The sequence below is a fragment of the Hylobates moloch genome, unplaced genomic scaffold (assembly GCF_009828535.3).
Source record: "Hylobates moloch isolate HMO894 unplaced genomic scaffold, HMol_V3 SCAFFOLD_4, whole genome shotgun sequence".
Taxonomy (NCBI): Eukaryota; Metazoa; Chordata; class Mammalia; order Primates; family Hylobatidae; genus Hylobates; species Hylobates moloch.
Genome location: NW_026652279.1, coordinates 54,490,334 through 54,517,474, shown reverse-complemented (window position 1 = coordinate 54,517,474; position 27,141 = coordinate 54,490,334). Strand labels below are relative to the sequence as shown.

General features: G+C 36.4%; 1 protein-coding gene across 1 annotated transcript in view; it reads right to left on the bottom strand.

Annotated features, from left to right (window-relative positions):
* Positions 1–27,141, bottom strand: part of LOC116466985 (uncharacterized) — a 262,684-nt gene that overhangs the window by 168,825 nt on the left and 66,718 nt on the right. Inside the window, exon 3 of the mRNA XM_058437551.1 lies at positions 22,963–22,991. Coding sequence (XP_058293534.1) covers positions 22,963–22,991 — 29 coding nt within the window. The remainder of the gene's footprint in view (positions 1–22,962; positions 22,992–27,141) is intronic.

The window sequence follows — 27,141 nt, the reverse complement described above, 5'->3', positions numbered from 1 at the left end:
CCACACCCAGCTAATTTTTTGTATTTTTAGTAGAGACAGGGTTTCACCGTGTTAGCCAGGATGGTCTCAATCTCCTGACCTTGTGATCCACCCGCCTCAGCCTCCCAAAGTGCTGGGATTACAGGCTTGAGCCACCGCGCGTGGCCATGCCAGGACCTTTCTAGCTAAAGGCTTTATGTTCATTAACTTATTAATCCTTATCATAGTCCTGTGACTTAGTTGTCCTTATTCCACAGATGAGGAAATCTAAACATAGAGAGATCAAGTAATTTGTCCATGATCACACAACTAATAGGTGGCTCAGTTAGGATTTAAACTTATCTTTATCCATCTAAAGCCATAGTCTTTACCAATCATTACTTCGAGCATTGGGACAGAAAATCAATCGCTGGTAGAAGGATATGCTATTACTTTATCTCTTTTCCAAACTTTTTGAAGAAGACTAATAGTAGGATATTTGTTTTTGATGTTTAAGATGGGTACAAACTAACACTTACTCTTGGCATCAAAAGTGAAAAGAAAAGAGTTTTAGAAGTCTGCCAAATCTCAAGATATATGGGAACTGTAAAACTTTCCTTATCTATAAGGCAAGTAGCTAAGAAACTCAAATAACTGACTTTTTTAAACTGCAATTTACTTTCACGTGAAAGATATAAATGACAAGTAAACAAGCTGATATCAAGAATTTCTGAAGCAATTTCAAACATATACCCTAGGGTCAGCATATTTTCCACCTAATTTCGTAGACAGTCTACTTAGAAGTGTAGAATTCAAATCAATAAGTATCTGACCACCTACTATTTATGTTCATTATGATAACTGTATTACTTCGAGATCCTGAGGTGTTTTCTGAATCATTAAAGCAAGTTTAACATTTTTCAGTATGACCTTATAATTATTTATTTTGTCATTTTCCCTCTAAAATAATTGAAAACCCATTACTATTTAGCCAGATTACTAAATTAACTATTAAATTTCATTCCCTCAATCATTTCAGTTAATAGAAGTTCATGGTGTTCAACTGTTTTAAAAGAAAAATTTAAATCAAAAGCAAAAACTAATCCTTGTCTTTGTTAGTTATACTTCCTGGTTACTGACTTTGAGCTGTGTCATCAAGACACATCACAGGTTTTCAATTCCTTTTCTTTCATGTAACTCTAGGGTTAGAGTTGATATTAAATTATTAAAAAGCAATTTAAACTGATGTGAGGGAGCATGCACTCTCAGCCTCTTTTCTTTGCACCCATCACAAAATGTTCCTGTTTTGATGATGCTGGGAGACTCTGCTCAATTTAATTCAACTGTTTCAATTCTGTAGTATTCTGCCAAACATTGTATTAGATCTTGGGAGTCAAAAATTAAGTCGAGCATGAGCCTTACTCTCAAATTACTCAACAACAAGTAGGAAACACAAGCATTTAAAATAATGGCTCTAAAAATAGACATCTCTAGAGTCTAGAAAGACACAAAGAAAGAAGTAACTTTGCCTGGGTGGGTAAACAAAGGCAGCACAGAGCCCTATAAAATCACTGAATAGATCTTAGCCCAGCTGTAACTACATCACATCCCCCTGCTCCTGCAGGACCCATAAGGCGAGCAACCATACAGAAAACTCATGAGGTGTTTGAGGAAGTTTTATGAAATCATGCATTAATCCAGAGTTCAGCACACTTTCTCTGTAAAAATCCAGATAGTTATTATTTTAAACTGAATTCCACTCAGTCTTTGAGTGAAAGCAGCCATATGCAATATGCAAATGAATGAGCATGGCTATGTCCTAACAAACATTTACAAAAACAGGTGATTACACTGGGTTTCAGGGGCATGGTTTGCCAATTCCTGCATCAATTAAATCAGTACAACTAAATGTCTGAGTTTCAAATATAAATTACTTGGTCTTTTACTGATGAAACTACAAAGGAGTTATGCCTATGAAAAATGACCCCTCACCAATAAAATTAATAAAGACCCAAATTCTTTTTTTGCACATATCTAAAATAGACGAGCCTTCTTATACAAACAAAATCTCCACTCCTAAGAACTTTTTTCCTGCTTAACAAATTGTTACCTTTACTACCTAAAGTTTTGGGGAATATTAGGAAACCCTGGAATTAAAGAGGAAGAGCTTCATTAATTGTGTTCCTCTTCTTGCTCTCAGACCTCTGTTTTCAAGGGTCCAAGAATTTGAACAGATGGAAATGTATGTGAACTGTGTGTGGATGTTCTATGTTCCATTGCGGCTAATCAGGTCTCTTGATCCCTTAGCAACTAACTGCTTTGTAACATAGCCCTGCAGAGAGCTTTTCAGCGAGTCTTAATTGAGCCAAGTCCACTCCAGAGGTATATGCATAGAGCTTGACCCTTGATTTTGAGTGAGACAAGAGCTACCTGTTGACGCATGATTCAAACTCCTTTCATCACGGTGTCTGAAGAATAATAAAAACTGGAGCTGAGACTGACGTAACTAGATGATAATGGATGGGGGTGCTGTGAAAAGTATGAATGCTATGACCAGATTACCCTAATTTGTAGCTAAATCTGGGATGTTACTTTCTTAAAAAGTGCATCCAGCATCATGTAGAAGCACTAAAATTTAGGTAAGTCAGCAGGTCAGAAAAAAAGCAGTACATGCTTTTTCTCAAGTGCTGTTATAAAAACATAGTAAATACTATTGAATCCAAAGCATATACTGCTTTAAAAAATTATTCTAATGCTTTAGCAAAGGCAATGCTTTTATTTTATTATGAGCTGCCCACGTGTACTTCTTAGGTTGTGAATCATTTGAGCAATTTTTCAGTTAAAGAACATTTTATTCTAGAATGAAAATAATACCAAATGCCCCTCAGTAGCGTGGGGTTAGCATAAACATGGAATGACAGGCAGTTTAATATAAAACCAGAATAATGACATCATCTTACAGTACATTGAAGCTGCTATATGATTTCTTATGCATAGCATTTTGGTTTTCATGAGCATAATTTCAGGGACCATATTTTGATGAGTCACAGTCTTGTTTACAGTGCTAACATTTTGTTCTCTCTTGTAACTATGATGGGAGTCTGAAGAGATTTTCAGCTCATTCACTGAAGCTGCTACTTACTGTCTGCTGCTGATACTCTTTGCAAAAAGGATTATAGATAGCTCTGGATTTCAGAATCTTAAAGATATTTCCTAACCAGAGTACAAGGACCTAAAAGCCCTTAATCGAGTTTCTAATCACAAGCAAAATGGTCCTGCATTAAGGGCCCTTTGAGAGTAGCATTCACGTCATTGTATCTTTGCCCCATATCAAATAGGATTCTTATTTTAGCACCAAAGGCAATTCTTTCCTTGTAGACTGAAGAGAAGCCCTAACCAGTCTGTTAAGGAATAGAATATAGTAGCTACCATTTTATTCTCTCTCTCACATGGCTCTGGAACCTATTTTATTTTGACTAACAGCTACATATTGAATGCCATTTTACAAGTGTTAGTTCATTTCATGCTCATAACAACTTTGTGACGTAGTTACTATTGTTATCTCAATGTACAGAAGAGAAAATGAGACACTGAGTGGGACACAGGGATTGCTCCAGGCCACACGGTCAGCAGGAGGCAAAGCTCAGATTCAAATACAGATTACTCAGCTCCACAGTCCACACCCTCACAGGAGGCTGCACTCCTTGCCCAAGTGTCAGACAGGGGCAAAGAGAAAGAAGGCAACCAGCTGGCTACTTTCTTCCCTTCTTGGATGCCTCCAACAGGATGAGAAGGACTAAACAAATGACCAAGAGTCATCCCATTTTGGACATACTTAAAACACCCCATGGAATTTTTATTCTGACTTTCTTCTGCCTGTGTGGCATTTATGTTTAAATAAAAGAGAATTCAACTCGTATATCTGATATCTTCAGGACTAGTTTGCCAGGGATAGTCCCCACGTACACTTCGTTGTATCGTTGACCTGTTCAGTTTAGCATTTGCTCAGGGATTTCCATTTTTAACTTAGTGCTATTAGCAACAGTTGTGTTAAACATGCTAAGATGAGTCTGGTGAACTTTGACTTTCCGAGCTTCAATCTGGTCTCAGCAAGGAGTAATTGAGATTTTGTGCAGTGAGCAGAGTTTCGACTTTAACACGTGGTTAAATCTGATTGACTCCCAACCCTCTCTAAACACAAAGTAACTAACAGCAACTTCCCAAAAACATTGCTACAAGCTGAATATTTATGTTCCCTCCAACATACAGATGCTGAACTCCTTACCCCAGTGTGAGGGTATTTGGAGGTGGGACCTTTGGGAGATTCGGTCTTCATAAATGGGATCAGTGCCCTTATAAAAGAAATCACAGAGAGCTTCCTCTCTCCTTCTACCGTGTAAGGATGCAGCAAGAAGACACAATGAACCAAGAAGTATGTCCTCACTGGACATAGATTCTGCCAGTTCCATGATCTTGACTTCCCAGCCTCCAGAACTGCGAGAAACACATGTGTGTTGTTTATAAGTTGTCCAGATTTTGATATGTTGTTATCGTAGCCTGAACAAACTAAGACAGACATCATGCAGGACTCAGTAACAAAAGGAAATGCACACAAACGTTGTCTTGGTGTTTGCTGCCCTGTCATCTTACTGGTGGCCCATCCAGTGGAGCATGGCCGATGCAGCAGTTCTTACTACAGGCCTTGCCACAGCTAACGGGACACCTGAAACTGTCAGCTCGCCAGTTGGTGGAGTCTTTGAGAAATAGGGAAAAGTATAGGGTTAATTAAGATGAGATGCGCAGGGAAAATAAAGACAGAGATGTCCTAACCCATAGGTAATTGTGTTGTTGTTGTTTTTGTTTTGGAGATGGAGTCTCGCTCTGTCGCCTAGGCTGGAGTGCAGTGGCCCGATCTCAGCTCACTGCAACCTCCATCTCCCGGGTTCAAGTGTTTCTCCTGCCTCAGCCTCCCAAGTAGCTGGGATTACAGGCACATGCCACCATGCCCAGCTAATTTTTGTATTTTTAGTAGAGACAGGGTTTCACCACTGTTGACCAGGCTGGTCTCAAATTCCTGACCTCAAGTTATCTGCCCACCTCAGCCTCTCAAAGTGCTGGGATTATCAGCATGAGCCACTGTGCCTGGCCCCTATAGGTTATTGGCTATAGTACCCAAATAAGTACCAAGAAAAAAAATTCCTGCTTATATAATTTTAATATACAGATAATTCATATAAGTACTTTAAAAATATTGCTTTAAAATACAAAAGGAGCGAGACTCCGTCTCCAAAAAAAAAAAAAAATACCGATAGTTTAGGACATCTCTGTCTTTATTTCCCCCGCACATCTCATCTTAATTAACCCTATAATTTTCCCTATTTCTCAAAGACTCCACCAACTGGTGAGCTGACAGTTTCAGGTATCCTGTTAGCTGTGGCAAGGCCTGTAGTAAGAACTGCTGCATCAGCCATGCTCCACTGGATCGGCCACCGGTAAGATGACAGGGCAGCAAACACCAAGACAGTGTTTGTGTGCATTTCCTTTCATTACTTTTTTATTTTAAAGCAATGGAATTTTTAAAATTATGATTATATCTTGTTATTTCATTTTTAAATAGTTTTTGAATAGAATTTATATGTTTACAAATAAAAGACAATCAATTTAGCAATCAGTAATTACTTCAAGAATTATGTAATTATAATTATAAGCATGCCATTTTATTCTCAAATTTTTATATGGTCACCCTATGTGGGGAGGAAATCCGTTACACCGTAAGACAGCCCTTCTCATCCATGGTTAGAAGCTACAATTACTAGAAAGTTCTTCCTCACGCTTATTCAAAATTTCCTTTCTAATAAACTTTTTAAAATTTAATTCTGCCTTCTGTACCTACATAAATTCAATTCCAGAACCTCTTCCCCAGTAGAAATATTTTAAAATATTATCTTCTCTTTCTTGTCTACCCAAGCAGATTTGTAATATTTATAATCCCTGTATATCTACTTTTTCCTACCTTTTTTTGGTAAAAGCTTTCGGAATGTTTAGTCATATAACAAATAAACATTTGTGCCTGCTTTGAGTAGGCAGCAAGAGGTACTTTTTTTTTTTAAATCACTTATTTTTTTCTCCATGGTGATGGTAGTATTCTCATTTTTTCGCCCTAGTGATTATTTCTTGCAGAGACAGTGAATACTTAAAAAATTTTAATGGAAGGAATAGAAATATTCCTTCAGGGAAAAGAAATAATAGCAGGATACTGAGATGAAGATTTCAATATACCAATTACAGAAAATTGGCACAGGCGTCTTAAAAGGGCACTGGTTTTCAGTTTAGCTCCACCTGGTTTTGTGAGAGTTAAATAAAACAATATGAAGAAAACAGAACAGATTGGAAATACTAGGTATACATTCACTGTTTTAAAATAATTCATCTTTTTAGATCTTCTTTCTGACCAAAAATAAAAAGGAAAAAATATTAAAAAGTCAACTCTTACAAATATACAGGGAAATTGAGAGAAATTTAAAATTTTTAAGAGACTACAACGTACATCCTCTGATAATAAATTTGAAAACCCAGATTAAACACATAAACACTAAGAAAACAAAAATTATCAAACTAATTCAAGAGGAGGTAAGAAATCTGAACTGATCCTTAGATCCAAATAGGCAGAAAGTAGGAGCACAGTATACTGCTCACCATGGTAATTACTCCTGCATGGACTACCCCACCAAGTTACTGGATAGAGCCATTCAGCACATAGATGTGGAGTCATTGAATGAATCAAATTGGTAAGAAAAAAATAGAAAGATTTTTCACCCAGAAGGGCAAGAGTACTTGACGATTTTAGAGAAAGGCTCCATCAAACACTTCTGAAACAAGGAATTCTTATTTGCTCTTTAAACCAATTCCAAGCTCTATTTGAGCTATCCTAATGAAACTCGAAATAGCACCTATAAATATAGATGCCAAAATCCTAAATAAAATGTTATAAAATTATTCCAGAAGTGTAATAAAGAAATATGAAAGCAAGTTTGTTTTATATCAGTAACACAAGAGCAGTTCAATATTAAGACATTTATTAAAGCTGAAAATCGCATGATTATATCAAGAGATACAGAAAAGACACTTAATAAAATTCAACTACATTCCTGACAAAATTCTCTTAGGAAATGAAAATTGGAAAACATTCCCATAATGTGATTTTTTAAAGTATTTATCATAAACCAGCAGTAAACATTATTTTAAACACTGAAAGACACATTCTGTTAAATACAGGAATAAAACAAGGATGCCCTCTTTTTATTTTAAATGGTTTTTACCTAGACTGAAAATCCCTTGAAGGTTGGTCCAAGACCTTATTTGTGTTTATATCCCCACTTTTAAAGTATTTTGTAAATGGTATTCTTGTGCTCTATAATCTTTTAGTGAGTGCAAGCATCAAATTATTCAGTAGGCTAACTGAAATGAACTAGCAAAAATTATAATTTCCATGTAAATTTATAAGGAGGAATTTCTCAGCAACCCCAGTTCAATATAAACTGAGAATGATGCACTGCATAATTTCTTTAATCAGTTGAAATCTTTAGTCTGTCATTCATTCCACCTTCTATAAAAATAATATTTGGTCATTGATCACAACTTTGCAGCAGTCCTCCAGATATGATCTTTGATTGGCTCTTCCTGATATAAACCTTGTACTTGGAAACTTGCTTCTGTTTGTTTCCTTTTCTTCCCTTGCCACTTTCTGCTTGAGTCTAGTAAGCCAAAGTCAATAGAAAGAGGATAGACCAGTCAGCCCTAAGAACTGACAAGTCCAGAAGTTCTTGTCAGATCAATTTCCTTTGGACAAAGTTTGTCCTGTGTCACCTTGCAACACCTTATTAGGATCTTCCTCAGTCTTGTCTTTGTATCCTTGAGAACTGCTTTATTTGGTTTTGCTGCTCAGAAGGGGAGTGTTCACTGGATCCCAACTGGCGATAAATAATCTTTGGTCAGTTTCTAGAGATCAGAGGTTTGCACAAGCATCATTCTTAGTAACCCCTGCAATTCTAATAGGATCTTCTCATTCTGTTTGCCTACCAGGTAGAATACCTCCTCCCTTCCTATTTTATTCATGTGCATTTCTCTCTAACTGGCATAATTCCACCAGGGACACTTTGATATTTAGTGACCATTTGGGGAAAATTTTGAAGTGAATAAGATTATTCATCTGAGAGGTACATTCAAAGAAAAAAGGAAGAAACACTCATGAGGAGATTCTCTGTCTTATCAATCTAAAAGAGAGATAACTTCCATAAAGAAAGAGAAACCCTTCTCTTTGCTTTTGTACTTCAGGGAATTAAAAAGTATCATTTTAAATTATAAATTTGATAGAATTGTCAAGGGCCTGAGTTACTGTTTAAACTGGCTTAGTTCCTCTCACATGCTCTTTCTCTCCTCTCACCTAATCCTGTGTATGTGCACATATACGTGTGTGAAAAATGAGTGTTCCTACATCTATGTCTATGCCCTCTCTTATGGCCTGAACATTTGTGTCTCCCCAAAATTCATGTGTTGAAATCCTAACCCTCTATGTGATGATATTAGGAGGTGGGACCTTTAGGAAGTGATTAGGTTATGAGGGTGCAGCACCCATGAACGGAATTAGTGCCCTCATAAAAAAAGACTCCAGAGAGCTACTTTATTCCTTTTCCACTATGTGAGGATGGAGCAAAAAGGTGCCATCTATGAACCAGGAAGCAGACCCTCACAGTGTTGGGTTTTGAAGGGAAGGCAAAGGTTAAAAAAAGACAGAGAGAGAGAGAGAGTGGTGGCTCTACAGCAAATCCAGGCTCTATGTCCAGCATAAGACTTGCAGAGGTGGGGGACCAGCTTAATGCCAGTGCCCACAACTGCTTACAGGCTGGAGCAATTGCAGGCCTGGGCAGGAGGGGTCTGGGGAACATGGCCTGCTGCCTAGGAAAATGTCAATAATATGTTCTCATGATAAGGCAGTTTGGCCCTTATACCGGCAGAATATGATGTTCCTTGCACTTTCTCTCAGGAGAATATGATAAGAAAGTTTGGTGGCTGGGCAGGCTATTTATCATGGCCTGAATCCCCATGGAATGTTTTACTTTGACCAAGGTCTGGGAAATGGCGAGGGACTTACAAAATTGTGCAGTTTGGACTAACACACAGGACATCAAATCTTTTGACAATTTTATTTTGGACTTTCCAGTCTCCAGAATGGTGAGAAATAAACATCTGTTGTTTAAGCCATCTAGTCTATGGTATTCTATCACAGTAGCGTGAATGGATTAAAACACCCTGTCATAGTCTGTTTTGTAATCTATAAAGAATACCCAAGACTGGGTAATTAATTTATAAAGAAAAAAGGTTTACTTGACTTATGATTCTGGTGGCCGGAAAGTTCAAGATTGCATCTGCATCTGGTGAGGGCCTCAGGCTGCTTCCACTCATGGTGGAAGACAGAAGGGGAGCCAGGGTAAGCAGAGATCACATGGTGAGAGGGGAAGCCAGAGAGACTTAGGGGAGGTGCCAGGCTCTTTTTAACAACCAGCTCTTAGGGGAACTAACACACTGAGAACTCACTCACCGCTGAAGAGAGGGCATTAATCTGTCCATCCACCCACATGACCCAAACACCTCCACCCACGTAAGCTCCACTTCCAACACTGAGGATCAAATTTCAACATGAGGTTTGGAGGGGATGAACATTCAAACTATAGCACTCCTTCTTCGCAGAGGGGAGATAATGAGCCTTTACAATGTTAATAATAAATTTATCTGATGCCAGCTATTTGTGTTTTTTTGTTTTTGTTTTTGTTTTTTCTTCCTTTCTTTCTCCTTTTCCCTACTCTTAGGAAACTTTGGAGAGTCACTGATTATTTAAAAATGGTTCTATACTAATGTACACACTCTAAGAGTATCTACTCCAGATAAATAGTCAAGAAAGTCAAAAAGAAAGAGAAATATTAAACTGTGTTTCTTTTGTATGTTTTCCCAGATAAAACACTAATTCAGAGAAGTTTAACTGAAAATTTGGTTAATGACCTTGGATTCCAAATGAGAAGAAAAGCTAGACACTGAGAGTTTAGAATAAACTCAAGAATCTTAAAAATTTTCCCATAGAATTGCCTTTGCACCTCTATAAAAAATTAATTGACCATATGGTAAGTAACGTGAGTTTACATTGGGAATAGATGAGCCTTTGGACAAAATTAGAGTGATTTAATTTTACAATAAAAACAACTCTATGTCTTTTTCTTGGTTCTGTCATCATGTAAAAAATAATGCTTGCAAAATATTTTTATTAACACAACACTTGGGCTTAATTTCCAATAATTTCTATTTTTAAAATGTCTTCCATTAGTATCTTGGTTCTTGGAAGATATAATTCTGTCTAGAAAATTTTTAAGATAAGATAAAATATATATATATACACACACACACACATACATACATATGTGTGTATATAAATAATTTAAATGAAATTGTCTTGACACATGTTTTTCAAAAAGAGTATAATCTTGTGAACTTTTCTAACACTACAAATCATAGGATTTAATCATAGGATTTAATCTTCTGACTTAAATTGTACTTTCCAGATATTTAGTCACTCTAAGATGTTAAACTAATGTTAAATTGTTTTATTTAATAAATAATCTTTGGATATATAATTTTTCTATAAGAAAAAACAGAAAACTTGATTATTAGATATAATTTTAAATTTCTTTTACCTTTATATATAAAATGACTACAGATTAAGGAGATGTACAAATGTCCTTAAATTATATTAAATGCATTTACTTTGCCTTCTTAAAATTTATGTAAGTAAAGTAACATATATGCTCATAAAAATAGTTTTATTGATCTTGGTTACCTATCTTCTAGTTTTCTCTTCTGTCTGGAAAAATAAAAGTTGGTTAATTTTGTTGAAGGTGGTAATTAATAAAATCGACTATGCAGACATTTATACATTTACTTATACATAAAAATATATTTATGTACTTTAATCTCTATATTACTCTTCTAATTCAATTTTTAAAGTAAAGTTCCATTTTTCTGTATGGTTCTATGAGTATAACACATGCACAAATTCTTGTAAGCTTCATCACAAATAGGCTATAGAACAATTCCACACCCTCCCCAAAATGTCCCTTTTCCTGCTCAGTAGATAGTCAAACTCTCCCCTCAAGCCTAAGCCTTGCAACCACTGATCTTCTTTCCCTCTATTTTTGCCATTTTTAGAATGTCATACATATTTAGCCTCTTAAGATTTACTTCTTTAACTTAGTAAATGCATTCGAGATTCAATCATGTTGTTGCGTGTACCAATAATTTATTTCTTTTTATTGCTGAGAAGTATTTTGTGGGTTGTTTATCCATGTACTCACTGAAGAACTTTTAATCTGTTTCTATTTTTGGGCAATATGAATAATGCTGTTCTGTTATAAACACTCATGTCCAGGTTTTTGTGTGAATGTAAGTTTTTATTTCTCTAGAGTTAATACCTAGGAATCAGATTCCTGGGTTATATGATAAGTGTATGTTTAACTGCCAAACATTTCTAAAGTAGTTATTTCATTTTGCATTTCTACCAGCAATTTATAGGAGCCTCAATTGCTCCATAAATTTGCCAGCATTGATATTGTCATTAAAAAAAAATGTCATTCTAATAGGTGGGTGGTGGTATCTCATTTTGGTTTTCATTTGGATTTCCCTAATGACTAATGATGTTAAGCCTATTTGATGCACTTATTTGACAATCATATTTTTTCTTTGATAAAGTGCCTCTTTAAATCTTTTGACTTTTTTTTTTCAATTGGGTTGTTTTCTTATTGTTGAGTTTTGAGAATTCTTTGAATATTCTGAACTCAAGTTCTTTGTTGGATATATGATTTTGAAATTATTTCCTCCTTATCTGTGGCTTGTCTTTTCACTCTCTTAAAAAAGAATACAGAGCAAATGTTTTCAATTTTTATGAGGTTCAATATATTGATTTTTCTTTTATGACTCATGCTTTTGGTGTGATATCTAAGAACTCTTTGCCTAACCTGAGGTCACAATGATTTTCTCCTGTTTTCTTTTGAAATTTTTATATTTTTACCTTTTATTTTTATGAGTTAAATTTTAGTACATGATGTCAGGTAAGAGTGGATGATCATTTTATTGGCATAAGAATGTCCAATTGTTCTAGTACCATTTGTCAAGGCTATACTTTTCCCATTGAATTGCCTTTGCACCTCTATAAAAAAATTAATTGACCATATGGTAAGTAAAATGTGAGTTTATGTCTAGAATCCAGATACTGATCCACTGGTCCTGTTCTATTGATCCTTTTGCCAATACCACAAGATCTTGACAACTCTAACTTACAGTGAATCTTAAAACCAGGTAGTGTCAGTTTTCCAACTTTGTTTTCATACAAAATAATTTTGGCCATTCTAGTTTCTTTGCACTTTCATGTAAATTTTAGAAAGAGTTTATCTATATCCACCAAAAAATCCTCCTGGGATTTTAAATGGGAGTACATTAAATCTATAGGTAAAGTTGGAGAGAATTGACATTTTGCCAATGTTGAGTTTTTCAACTATAAATACACTGTATTTCTATGTTTATTAGGATTTTCGTTGATATTGTTCATCAGTGTTTAGAAACTTTTAGCAGATAGATCCTAAAAATATTTTGTTAGATTATACCTAGGCAAATTTTCAGTCTTTTGAAAAATGATCCTGATTTTAAAACTTCGATTTCTGGTTGTTCCTTGCTAGTGAATTAGTTCTTGGATTTTTAAAATCAATTCTTTAGGATTTTCTGTGTAAACAATCATGCTCTCTGTTAATATGTATTATTTTATTTCTTCTTTTCTGATTTTATGCCTTTTTTTCTCTTAGCTTATTTCACCAACTAGAACTTCCAATAAAACATTGAATAGAAGTGATGAGAGTGGATATCTTTGCCTTGTTCCTGATTTTAGATGATAAACATTTCGTCTTTCACTTTAGATATGATGTTAGTTCTAGGGGATTTTTGAAGATGAGCATTATTACGTTGCAAAGGTTCCATCCTCCTCCTAGTTTGTGAGGAAATTTTTATCTTAAATGGACACTGAATTTTATCAAATGTCTCCTCTGCATCTATTGATATGACCACATGGTTTTTCTTAAGTCTATTAGTATGGTGAATTACACTGAAGATTTTTGAATGGTGAACCAGACTTGCATTCCCCCAAATAAACTCTACTTACTTATGATGTATGGTTGTTGAGGGTTTTTTAATATTATTCTTTTATATTGATTCGCCTCTATGTTTTTATGTGTTCAATTTATTTGATGTCTGCTCTCATTTTTATTATTTTCTTCCTTCTGTTTCCTTCTGGGGTAGTTTGCACTTATTTTCTAGTTTATTAATGTGAAGGCTTTTCTTCTTGATTTATATTTTTGTTTTCCAGTGTAAGGATTTTTAGTGCTATAAATTTCCCTCTAAAGACTGCTTTAACTGCATCCCATGAATTTTAGTATGTTATATTTTTACTTTCAAAATACTTTCTGATATTCTTTGAGATTTTCTTTTTGACCTATATAATCTATAGAACTATATCACTTAATTTCCTGGATCCAATTTGTTATTACATTATTATCTTATTGAGGATTTTTTAGTGTGCTTCTATGAGAGATATTGGTTTACAATTTTCCATTCTTGTACTAGCTTTGTCTGGTTTTGGTGTCAGAGCAATGCTGGCTACATAAAATATATTAAGAAATAGTTCTATTTTGTGAAAGAAATTGTACAAAATTGGCATTATTTCTTCCAGAAATGTTTGGTATTTCATCAATAAAATCATCTGGGCCTGGAGGGTTGTTTTTGGACCATTTTTAACTATGAATTCAATTTTAAAATAGATATGGGACTCTTGAGTTCTCTATTTATTTTTCTTTAAATTTTTCAAGAAATCAGTCCATTTTATCTGAGTTGTCAAATGCATGTGCATGGAGTTGTTCATAGTAATCTCTTATTATGCTTTTAATGTCCGTAGGGTCTATAGTAATATCTCTTCTCTCGTAACTAATATTAGTATTTTGTGTCTTCTCTCTTTTTTTTTTTTTTTTGAGACAGAGTCTTACTCTGTTGCCCAGGCTGGAGTGCAGTGGTGCAATCTCAGCTCACTGCAACCTCCACCTCCCAGGTTCAAGCAATTCTCCTGCCTCAGCCTCTCAAGTAACTGGGATTACAGACGTACACCACCATGCCCAGCTAATTTTTGTATTTTTAGTAGAGATGGGGTTTCACCACGTTGGCCAGGCTGGTCTCGAACTCCTGACCTCAGGTGATCCACCTGCCTTGGCCTCCCAAAATGCTGGGATTACAGGCATGAGCCTGGCTGGCCTTGTGTATTCTCTTTTTTGTTCTTCATCAGTCTTCTTAAAAATTTATCAGTTTCTTAATCTTTCCAAGGTATTATTTATTGGTTCTCCTCTATTGCTTTTACGTGTTCAATTTATTTGATGTCCACTCTCATTTTTATTATTTTCTTCCTTCTGCTTGCTTTTGGTGTAGTTTGCACTTATTTTCTAGTTTATTAATATGAAAGCTAACCTTATTGATTTATCTTTTTTTCAGTATAAGGATTTTTAGTGCTATAAATTTCCCTCTGAGGACTGTTTTAACTGCATTCCACAAATTTTAGTATATTTTTATTTTCAAAATACTTTCTGATTTTCTTTGAGACTTCCTCTTTGACTCATGTAATCTACAGGACTACGTCATTTAATTTACAAAGATTTAGAGTTTTTTTTCAGGTAAGTTTCTTATGTTGATTTTTTGATCCATTTATGGTCATAGGCTATGGTTTGTATGATTTCATTTATTTTAATTTAATAAATTTTTGGTGACTCAAAACATGGACTATCTTGGTGTATATTTCATGTGCACTTAAAAATATGTATTCTGTTGTTGATTAAAGTGTTCCACAATGATAATTAGATTAAATGTCTTGGTAGTATTGTTCCAGTCTTTTATATCCTTGGTGATTTTCTACATACTTTTTAAATAATTACTGAAAGAGGAAGGTTAAAGTCTACAATTGTGGATTTGTCTATGTCTCTTTTCAGTTCTGTTACTGCCTGTATTAGGTAAAACAGAGCTTTTAAAGTTGTTACTAAATGTATACACAATTAAGATAGTAATGTCTCGTTGATGAATTGAGCCTTATATCATTGTTTAAAGTGCTTCTTTCTTCCTGGTAGTTTTCCATGTTCTGAAATCTATTCTGTCTGATATTAATATAACCACTCCAGCTTTTTGTATTAGTGTTTGCATGGTATGTCATTTTTCAGGCTTTTGCTTTTAACCTATCTATATCATTATATTTCAAGTGGTGTTTTTGTAGACAGCATATAGTTATGTCCTGGTTTCATCATCAATGTGACAATCCCTGTTTTTAATACAAAAACTTTTACATTTAATGTAATTATTTATATGGCTGGATTTAGGTCTATATATTATTATAGTTGTTTAATAGCCCTTCTTTTTTCTTTTATTCCTCTGGTTCCCTTTTTGCCCTTTTTTATTTTCTTTTGGATTACATGAATTTTTTTGTCTGTTGGTGTTTTACTATACCTCTTCATACACACACACACACACACACACACACACACACACACGAATAGTTACTCTAGGGATTATAGTATACATACTTACCTTCTTTTGAATTATTACCTAAAATGTAAACTGAGAGTCAATATTTTACCCTTTCAGACAAACTATTGAAACTTTACAATCCATAACTGCCTTTACTTCCCCCATATTGTAGTTGTGATACATATTACATCTAATGCATAGAAAAAAATTGCATAGAAAATTCCATCTCACGATGTTATAATTTTCAATTTCAATAGAAATATATATAGAGAGATGGATATAGATATGTTTTAAGTACATGCTATGAACTACATATGTGTTCATATGTAGGGAATTCGTATGCTGAAATCCTAATCCCCAAGGCAATGGTATTAAGAGATGGAGACTTTGGGGAGGTAATTAGGCATGAGGGCTAATGGGATTAGTGCCCTTATGAAAGAGGTCATAGGGAGCTGCCTTGCCCCTTCCATCATGTGAGGATACAGAGATACAGTGCTACCTATGAGGGATGGGTCCTCACTGGATGCCAGCTATGCGAGCACCTTAATATTGGACTTTCAGGCCTTCAGAATTGAGAAATAAATTTCTGTTGTTTATAAGCTACCTAGTCTATGGTATTTTGTTATAGCAGCCAAAATGGGCTAAGAGTACATAAAATCCCAAAAGTAACCTATAGATTTACTATGGGTAATGGATTACATGCTGTTCCCCTCAAAATATGTCCCTGTCCTAACCCCTGACACAGGTGAACGTGACCTTCTTTGGAAAAGGGGTCCTTGAAGATATAAATAAGTTAAGGATCTCAAGATGAGGTCATCCTGGACTGCCCAAATGGGTCCTAAATTCAATGATAAGTGTCCTCATAAGAGACAGAAAAGAAAACACAGCCGTGAAGAGAAGGCCACAATGTGACCACAGAAGCTAGAATGATGCAGTCAAGGAAGCCAAGGAACGCTGACAGTCCCAGAAGCTGGAAGAGGCAAGGAAGGATTCTTCCCCCGAGCTTTGGAGACTGCACAGTCCTGCCACACCTTCTGGCTTTCAGAACTGTGAAGGGATAAATTTCTGTTGTTTTAAGCCACCAATTATGTGGTAATTGATTATGGCAGTTCTAGGAAAGTAATACAGATATCATTTCAGTTTCTTTTCCTTAACTCATAAAGTTCCTATTTTTACTCTGTTATAATTCCTTCCACCTGAAGAACTTCTTTTAGCATTTCTTTTAAGGCAGGATCTTATAGCAATAAACTGTTTTCCTTCATGTGAGAATGTATTATTTGCCTTCACTCCTGAAGAATTTTTTCACTGGTAATAGAATTTGGGGTTGATAGTTTTTTTTCTTTAAGCACTTGAAAAATGTTATTGCACTATCTTCTAATCTCCATAGTTTCTGATGAGAAATCTTCAATTATTCAAATCGCTGACACTTTTCTTTTTCTTTATCTTTTTTTTTTTTTTTCTTAGAGACAGGATCTCACTCTGTTCAGGCTGGAGTGCTGTGGCGCAATCATAGCTGACTGCAGCCTCAAACTCCCGGACTCAAGCCTTCTTGCCTCAGCCTCCTGAGTAGCTGGGACTTCAGAAGGGCACTGCCATGCCTGGCTATTAAAAAAAATTGTAAAGATGGGGTCTCACTTTGTTGCCCAGGCTGGCCTCGAACTCCTAGCTTTAAGTGATCCTCCTGCCTCAGCCTCCCAGAATGCTGGGATTATGAGCTGAGCCACCATGCCCAGTCCATTGACATTTTTCAATGATTCTTTTCAACAATTTTCTTTTTCATATTTGGTTTTCAGCAGTTCAATTATAATGTGTTTGGAAGATTTTTCTTAAGTTTATTCTGCTTGGAACTTGCTGGGCTTCTTAGATCTGTCCATTTATTTTCCATCACCAAATTTGTGAAATTTTCAGCTGTTCTTTGCTCAATAATAAAGAACTTTTTTATCACCAAGGTATTTCTCTAAGTTTTTGACATATTCCTCATTTGTTTTGATAAAAGTTTTCTTATTTTCTTAGAAAAAATAAGTTATTAAAAGTCATATATCATTGTATATCTTCAAAATATTGCTTAAAACTAGGACTTGTATTTAAATGTTTTTTCTTCTTAAAAACAATTTTAATTTGTGATTTTCTGAATTCGGTCCATAAATTCAGATCATTCAAACTGTTAAGATGTCTTTTATGCTGAAATTATTTTTAGATTTCCTGGAATTTCCACCAGGTAACACAAAATTCTGCTCCTTTACCTCATAAAGTAAAAATAATGGAGATAATTAGGTTTATTTAGCATTCTCCAGATGTTTTTAAGTAAAAAATGAAGAGAGACCTTTTATTTTTTCAACTTAACAAAAAATGGACATATCCCAAAAGTTTAGACTTCCTATCTTAATTAACAAAACATTTTACTATTATACACATTTTTATGTTAAAATAAGCATGCTATTGTTCATGTACACAGACTGGTATAATAATTGTTTAAAATATTTGATATCTAGGTTACTTGACTCCAATACTTATGTTAATCAGGGCTGATCATAGTAACTTTACAGCACAAATCAAAGGCCCTGGAGGTTTGTCGATGTCTTCACTGTTCATAATGTGTTCTTACTCCCAGAGTTATTATTGACTACAAGCTTATACTTGTGTTGTGTATCATACCTAAAAGATAATTTTGCTTCGCTATATATCCAGAAGATTTAGATTTCGAAAGAGACATCACAGGAAAAAAAGTGTCCTTGCGGCTTGATGAAAATGATATTTTCAGATCCTATTAATACCTAATACAAAAGAAAAACTGTAGGGTGTGGACTCTAAGATCTATATCTCTCAATTAAAGAAATATAATTCATCCGTGAATCACTGAAAAGACTGTCTTAGCAGGACTTCAAGCTGAGGATCCTTAGGAACTTAGGAATTCTCCAAAAGCATAGATTTTGAGGGTGGAGACAGCTTCAAATTAAGACCATCAGATCATGGAAACAACTGTGAATAGTAGACAACTTCCATTCAAGATCTATGAAGAAGATCCAGATGACCAGAACCAGTGATTCCCATGCTTTAATCTGCAATATGTCATTCTTTATTTCCCTTGCTATTTTCTCTCCTCTTTGTTAAAGTTTCTGATTGCTAACAGAAAGTTATTATTTCTTAAACATAATATCTGTACGGTTCCCATCCTTAATAATATTTCGGCATGCTTACATACTTCTTGGCCTAACTCCAATACCTGCCAGCAGTTTTATTGCAATTTGGCTAAAGAATACAATCAAACTGACCTTTGGATTTGTACTCATTTTTATCTGGGTGCCACCCAGCTTTATTTGCTACCTTTTCCTTGTTATAAATAAGTTGGTTTCTACCAATCAACTTATTTAGATGACAAAAACCGTAACAGACCAGAGAGTCAAGAAACCTAAAGACTCTGCTATGTCAAACCTATAAATGAGGTGTTTCTTTTTCTGTAGGAAAAGAATACACAGAAGAGTTAGCCTTTGCAATCAACCCTTTGCAGAAATAGAATGTAGAAAAAGCCAGGGAACAGTTGGGGTATATTTAAAACGTTGCCTAACTTTTACAGACCTTGCAAGAAAGGTGCATTAGTTAAGCTAAACTCCCATCCCTGTCTGATTTACAGATTGCAGTCAATAGTCTTTTGTGCTTCAAATCCAATACTAGTTGTGAGGGATTACCCAATGATCTGCTTTCAGTGGAAATGCTCATATGGGGATGTCAGAATTGGCCTAGCACTGGGTCATAGACTTTATGCCAGGCCAATTCTATTTGACATCCCCGTATGAGTATTTGAAGCACAAAAGACTATTGACTGCAATCTGCGATCTGTAAATCGAACAGGGATCTATAATGTGAGTAAACTGAGGTCTGCCTTCAGGAGAGTTCTTAGTATCACCCCGCCTCCATTTTGACCTGCAAACTTCCCTTCTAAGAAAAAAAGACATTTAGATAATTTAATTCAAAAATGCTGAACTTTGGTTTACATTTTAAAAGTAACCACTGAAAGAACATTTCAGACTGCTTTCTTTTTCATTTCACACTTTCCATGAGACTTGACAAGTAGGCAGGATTCTACAGACAATGGTACAGAGAACAGCGAGAGAACGGCAACATTGCTACAGCCATAGAACTTCTCACCTAAGACGTTCACAACTGTAGTGATGGTTCAGAACAAAGGTCTTTCGAGGTAGGATGTGTGCTGACTTAGGGAAAGAATGTTGTACCTGCATTATTACAGACCTCTTTTGGATCTTTAATGTTGCTAAAATTATCTGGGTGGCAAACATAAAAATTGTGAAATTACGTAATTTGGCTAATACTCCCTATCTGCTTGTGTGGCCTTTTCATATTGGAGATAAAATGTGGTCACTCTTGGCTTCTGCCTTAAAAGTGACTAGAAGTTCATATCATAATATTTCTCATAGAAATTATCTATGTTGGGCCTGGCGTGGTGGCTCACGCCTGTAATCCCAGCACCTTAGGAGGCCAAGGTGGGAGGATCATGAGGTCAGGAGTTCAAGACTAGCCTGGCCAACATAGTGAAACCCCAGCTCTACTAAAAATACAAAAATTAACCAGGCATGGTGGCACGTACCTGTAGTCCCAGCTATTTGGGAGGCTGAGGCAGGAGAATTGCTTGAACCCAGGAGATGGAGTTTGCAGTGCGCCAAGATTGCACCACTACACTCCAGCTTGGGCAATAGAGTGAGACTTCGTCTCAAAGAAAAAAAAAAAAGAAAGAAATTATATTGCCACTCTCAAATGTGTGCTCTCCAGAGTCTTAAATCCTGCTATGCAGTTGCTGTTCCATAAAATGATCCAAACATGATCTTCCAACAAAATGAACAATAAAAAAAATCTGTTACTAATAATGGATGGAGTGACTATCATCAGAAACCCTTCATATAACCACAACATATTAAACAGTGATATAAATCTGGATTGATCATGTCCCTAGTTGATAATCCTCTATTCTGTAGCTTAGGCTGGAGAAAAATGAAAAAGACTCCTGAGAACTGAAACCAACATAGTTCCAAGGCCTTATGTTAAACACTATTGGGACTGGGCATACTTTCCTATTCTTACGTGAAACCATACTGAGGCAAGTAAAAATAACGACTTGGTCTTACTCTAGGAAATACTCATTGTCAAGACAATAAAACTGTGAACCAACTTAACAGCTTATTTAGCAAGATCAACAATTTGTTTATCAAGACTCTCTTCAAGTACGTAATCTTGCTGTGCTTATCAACCAAAGTTACCATATCATAAACTCTGCCCAATACCAAGTTACCTACTTTTCATGACTCAGCTTGAAATCTCCCCTATAAATACCTAAATACCTATAAATACCTATAACTACCCCCTATAAATACCTATAAATACCCCCATTTTGAGAAGCTATAAACACTTTATCAAATTGGTGTCCTCTCTCACTACTGTAAGTCTAATAAATTCAGTCTTGGTTGATCGATAGTCTTTTCTGGTGGTTTATTGGGGGTGGTTAACACTGCTAAACTTTTCATCAATCTTTTCTTACCCTGAGTTGCAAAATGGGCCTCTTGTCCTCAGAGTATCTTACCTGACTGGTTTTCTATCAATTAAATACCTGTTTCTTTTGGTTTTTCAAAAGTGTATAAAGGCTTTCATTCCTCACCTTCACTGAGCCTGACTTGTGTAGGTCATCCCCAAACCATGAAGTCTACAGAGGAATACAGATAAATCTTGGTGATGGTAGAAGAGTGAGACATTATTTATTGCCCCACTCCTCTGCCAAACCTATTTTGTGAAAATTGCCTTCATACACAAATATAGAAGTGTATTCCCTGACTATCTAACAAAGAGAAATCTCCCAACCACTTCTTTGGTCGCATATGTAACAGACTTTGCTTCCTGGGAGTCAGTTATTTTACGTTTCTCAACTGATTTAATAGTCTCAAATTCCCAGTCAAACTACCTTACCTTGTCTTTCTCTCTATTCACCCCCACATTTGTTAAAGAAATTTTTAGGACTTTTGGTTTCCTGTCCTCCCCATCACCTTTCAAACGCAGCATGGGAAAGCATGAATTGTTTCAACTGTTTGTTGTTCTCTTCTTATATATTTACAAACTATCCTGAAGCCTAAGTTGCCCACACTTACGCAATCAGGTCAAAATTTTTCTCCAGAAAGTTTGTAAGAAGGGATATTTGCACATCATAATACTCTTCTCCCCTCCTTGTAGAATTACTTCATAGCCATGGGGCCTAAGTCTGTTGGACTGCAAGCTAATTAGTGTCAATTAACTAAATAATATTATCAGCTGAACAGCACACTTTCGTGTCTCTCAGAAAGACTAACTTATGAACTAACCTCATTTTACTTTATTTTCTCTAGAGAAAACTAATCAGTGCCCAGTTTCTTTCTTCTAGGGATGAAGGAAGGAAGGGGAAGGTAAGAGGTCCTTGTTCTTTCTGAGGGTTTTGTGAGGCCCTGCAAGGCAAAGTCAACTGCTATTGACTATCTGCTACCCTCAGGCACACGTTTAATCCTTAAAGAGTGGCTTTCTTTTGTTGGGAGAAGCAATTTTGAGAATAATTTGTTAGGTCCTTCTATCAGGGTGGTAGTTTTCACTGAGAAATGACTGGCATACAAGCAACTCAATGCACATTGTTAAATGTGTGCTCTTTCCTTACAATATCTAGCAAAATTTTAATCGTATAATAATTTGGTCAAAATTTTGATTACGTAATCACTTAATTATGTCATTATTCATTGTCAATCTTCCTTCACTAGAATATATTTTCCAGGACGGCAGGAACCATGTTTGTACATAGAATATAGTTCCTTGGCATATAATTGGTGCTCTTTCTCTCATAGTAGGCACTTCTTGCAACATAGAAAGACCTCAATGAAGACCTGGAGTGAATGAATAAAAGAAGCTGCACAAGTACAAAGGAAACCAATCATTTATACACAGTCTTGCTAAATTATGCCTGCCATTGAGGTTCTTACCAAAATGCAGTGCAATGAGGAAAATAAGTAGAATGGGGTAAACTTTCATAATATTATGTGGTTAATATTGCATTTTATTCCACTCTTTTGGTATGAAAAAGCCCTGCACTGCCTATAATAAAATGGTGGTATTTGTAGAGGATAGTTTTCCATTTTGTGATTTTTAAGTGGACATTACTTGGAAAATTAAAACTGGCATCCATCTTTATTTTGTTTTAATAATTTTTCTTCTTTATGAAATCTGAAAGTCTGAGAACCACTGATCTAAATCATGTCAAAGTACAATTTTCAAAAAATTAAAAACATGGCTCTTATATGGGTATATAGTATACAGATGTCAAAGATGTTTTGAACTCACCAATGAAAGAATCAGCAGGGATGGTAAGCCTGTTTCAAAAAAGGATATGAGAAATTAAAAAGAGAGTTACTAAAGGAAGAGACCTGAAATAAGATTGCTAATTTAGGTACAGGGCAATGAAATCATAACCCTCAGAGGTTATTTTTTCTATAGGACAAAATTCATTTGAATCGCCACCAAAAAAAAAAGGTAATTTGCAATTTATCCATTTTCTCCAAGTTGACTGTACTTTATAGAATCTGAGCCATAACCAAAAGTAAATAGTAAATCAAACAAATTACCTTCGCTTAGTGTGATAGACGACTCAGACCAGCTTGTTACCTAGTCTTCAGTAAGAGTTTGAAAGGTCACACAGTTATCTTTCTGCTGTACTTCCAAATTTTAGACAATGTTCTTTTTTTTTGAGACAGAGTCCCACTCTGTCATCAAGGCTGGAGTGCAGTGGCACAATCTCGGCTCACTGCCACCTCCTCCTCCTGGCTTCAGGCAATTCTCCTGCCTCAGCTTCCCAAGTAGCTGAGATTACAGGTGCCTGCCACCACACCAGGCTAATTTGTGTATTTTTAGTAGAGATGTGGTTTCACCATGTTCACCAGGCTGGTGTTGAACTCCTCACCTCAAGTGATCTGCCCACCTCGGCCTCCCAATGTGCTGGGATTACAGGCGTGAGCTACCTTGCCCGGCCATGGACAATGTTCTTAAGAGGAACCTGCCTCTAATATTTAGATGGAGACTACATATATGTATGTATGTGTATAAGTAAACTTTGGCCTCTATAGATATGAAACTGAAAGAAGAGAAACCAAAATTTAATGGTTGTTATTACTTGGAAATGGCATAACGGGTGTTACAGTTTTCCAGAGCTGCCGTAACAAAGTACTCACAGAGTGGCTTAAATAACAGCAATTTATAGTCTCACAGTTCTGGAGCTAGAAGCTGTAGATCAAGGTGTTGGCAGGGCCTTGCTCCCTCTGATGGCCCAAGGGGAGGGACGGGAGGGTCTGTGCCAGGACTCCTAGCGTGTGGTGGGTGCTTGGCTTGTGCTAGCACAGCTTGTGTTCACATGGGATTCCCCTGTGTGTCTGTGTCCAAATGTCCACTTTTCATAAAGAAACCCATCAGATTAGATTAGGGACCCATCCTAGTCCAGTATGACCTGATCTTAACTAATTACATTTGCAACAACCCTGTATCTAGATAAGGTCACATTTTGAGGTATTGAAGGTTAGAATTTCAATATATGAATGGGGGGGAGGGCAGGACTCATAATCATGGGTAAGTTTTTCTGAGACTTTTCTTCACTTTCTAAGTGTTAAGAAATAATACCAACACCCATTTCCCAAAATACTCAAGAACTGTTTTAGATGTCTGGATTATTAGTTTCCTTGGGGCTGCTGTAACAAATCACCACAAACTGAATGGCTTAAAACAACAGAGATGGCGGGGTGCTATGGCTCACACCCATAATCCCAGGACTTTGGGAGGCTGAGGCAGGCGTATCGCTTGAGGTAAGGAGTTTGAGACTAGCCTGGGCAACCTGGTGAAATCCCGCCTCTACAAAAAATACAAAAATTAGCCAAATGTGGTGACAGGTGCCTATAGTTCTATCTACTCAGGAGGCTGAGGTGGGAGGACCACCTGAGCTTGGGACGTGGAGGCTGCAGTAAGCTGTGAATGTGTCACCACACTCCAGCCTGGGTCATAGTGACATCCTGACTCAATAAAATAAAATAAAATAAAATAAATAATGAAAATAAATAAAACAAAATTGTATTCTCATATTTTGGGAGGCTAGAAGCCTCAAATCAAGGTGTCAGCAGGCCTGAGCTCGCTCTGAAGGCTCTAGGAAAGAATCTTCCCTCCTTTTTTTTTTTTTTTTTTTTTGAGATGGAGTCTCGCTCTGTTGCCAGGCTGGATTCAGTGGTGCGATCTCGGCTCACCGCAACCTCCACCTCCTGAGTTCAAGCGATTCTCCAGCCTCAGCCTCCCGAGTAGCTAGGACTACAGGCGTGCACCACCACGCCCAGCTAATTTTTGTATTTTTAGTAGAGACGGGTTTCACCATGTTGGCCAGGATGGTCTCCATCTCTTGACCTTGTGATCCGCCTGCCTTGGCCTCCCAAAGTACTGGGATTACAGGCATGAGCCACCACACCCAGCCAGAATCTTTTCTCTTCTCTTAAGGGAGAAGCTCCCTTTGGCCCTCTAAAGTTTCTCTGAAAAATCAGCTCACCAAAGTCAGATTAATTGGAGAAAAGGCATAAAAATTCATTTAATGTTTATACATAGGAGCCTCCAGAATGAAGACTTAAAGAACAGGAGAAATTGTCCATTTTTATGCTTAAGTTCAACAAAGTACGGACAGCCATGTAGAAATATGATTGGAAAAGAAGGGTGTGATCCAATGCTAATAGACCAAACGGGGAATGCCAGCAAGGCCTGTCTGTCTAGATTCCTCTCGGCCTCTCTGAGCATGCATTCCTGCCTTCTGGGTGTGGGGCAAGGCTCTCTCTGGCATAGGGGTATTATCACCCACAGTCAAATAAGGCAGATAAAAATTTCTTTATGGCCACTTTTGACACCAAAAGGCAGAGGGAAAGTGAGAGTACTCTTTTTAGGTTTTATGACTTTGGGGAAGAGGGATTCATGGTTAACCTCAGGGGAGAATTGGACTGAGAAACAGGAGGGCAGAAGGTCAGAGAAAAACTTTTGCTTCTGAGGCCTTCATTTTAGGGTACTGTTTTCTGAGCCCCAACACCACAATTCTTGGCATTCGTTGGCTTGTACCTTTATCACTCCAATCTCTGCCTCAGTCTTCACATTTAATTTTTTTTCTCGCTTTTCCCCCACTTACTTTCTTAGTGGTTGTTCTAGGGCTTACCATAAACATATAAGTGATCAGAATAAAGTTTAGATTTATACAAATTTATTTTCTTTATTAATTATTATTATTATTATTATTATTTTGAGACAGAGTCTCACTCTGTCACCCAGGCTGGAGTGCAGTGGCACAATCTCAGCTCACTGCAACCTCCACCTCCTGGGTTCAAGCGATTCTCCTGCCTCAGCCTCCTGAGTAGTTGGGATAACAGGTACTCACCACCACGCCCAGCTAATTTATGTATTTTTAGTAGAGACAGGGTTTTGCCATGTTGGCCAGGCTGGTCTGGAACCCCTGACCTCAGGTGATCTGTCCACGTTGGCCTCCCAAGGTGTTGGGATTACAGGCATGAGCCACTGTGCCCAGCCCAAACAAATTTAATTCCAGTGAAACATAAAAGTATTATTCCTATATAGGCCTACTCTCACTTCCTCATTATTGAGCTGTTGTTGTTATATTACAATATGTTCCAAACCTGTTAATATTTTGTTATAATTATTATTTTATATACTTTTCTGTCCATGAAAGAGGCTGAGAAAAAAAAAGCAAGTATATATTTATACAATTTGTTATATTGATCTTATTTATCATTTCTGGTTCTCTTCACTTGTTCCTGTGCGTTCAAGTTACCATCTGGTGTCTCTTCTTTACTCCAATACATCTTTGCTCTCACCCACCTTCTTTATGCTGTTATTGGCAAATATATTGCATTTCTATGTGTTATAGGTCCAACAATACAATTTGTAGGTATATTTTTACACAGTTGCATTTAAATCAGATAAAAGAAATGCATGTATATTGCATTTTATAATTGCTTAGTTACCTTTACCAGTGTTCTTTGTTTTGTCACATGGATCTGTATTACTGTCTTGGGTCACAGGTGGTTTCTCTAGTCTGCTTTTTCTTCCTTTGTATGGGTCACATTTCCCTGTTTCTTATCATGTCTCATTCTTTGTTGTTGTTGAAAACTGGACATTTGGGCAACATATTGCAGAAACTGGATACTGGTTCCCCTCTCCCCGCTCTGGAGCTTGTTTTTCTTGTTGCCTGCTTGTTTATTTTTTTAATGGCTTAGATAGATAATTTTAGTGAAGTCTATTTCCCCTACAGTCTGAAACCTCTGATGTTGCTTTTCAGAGGGCATAGCTTTGGGCATGCACGCAGTCACCCTGATTTGACAGTGATTTCAGCAAAACTTTCTTTGACTGCCCCTTTTCCCAATCTCTCTGTTAAGCTGTCTGCCTCCTTTGGTATCACACTGAGCTGTTAGGCTCCACTAACTGCTTGCTGATTGCTCT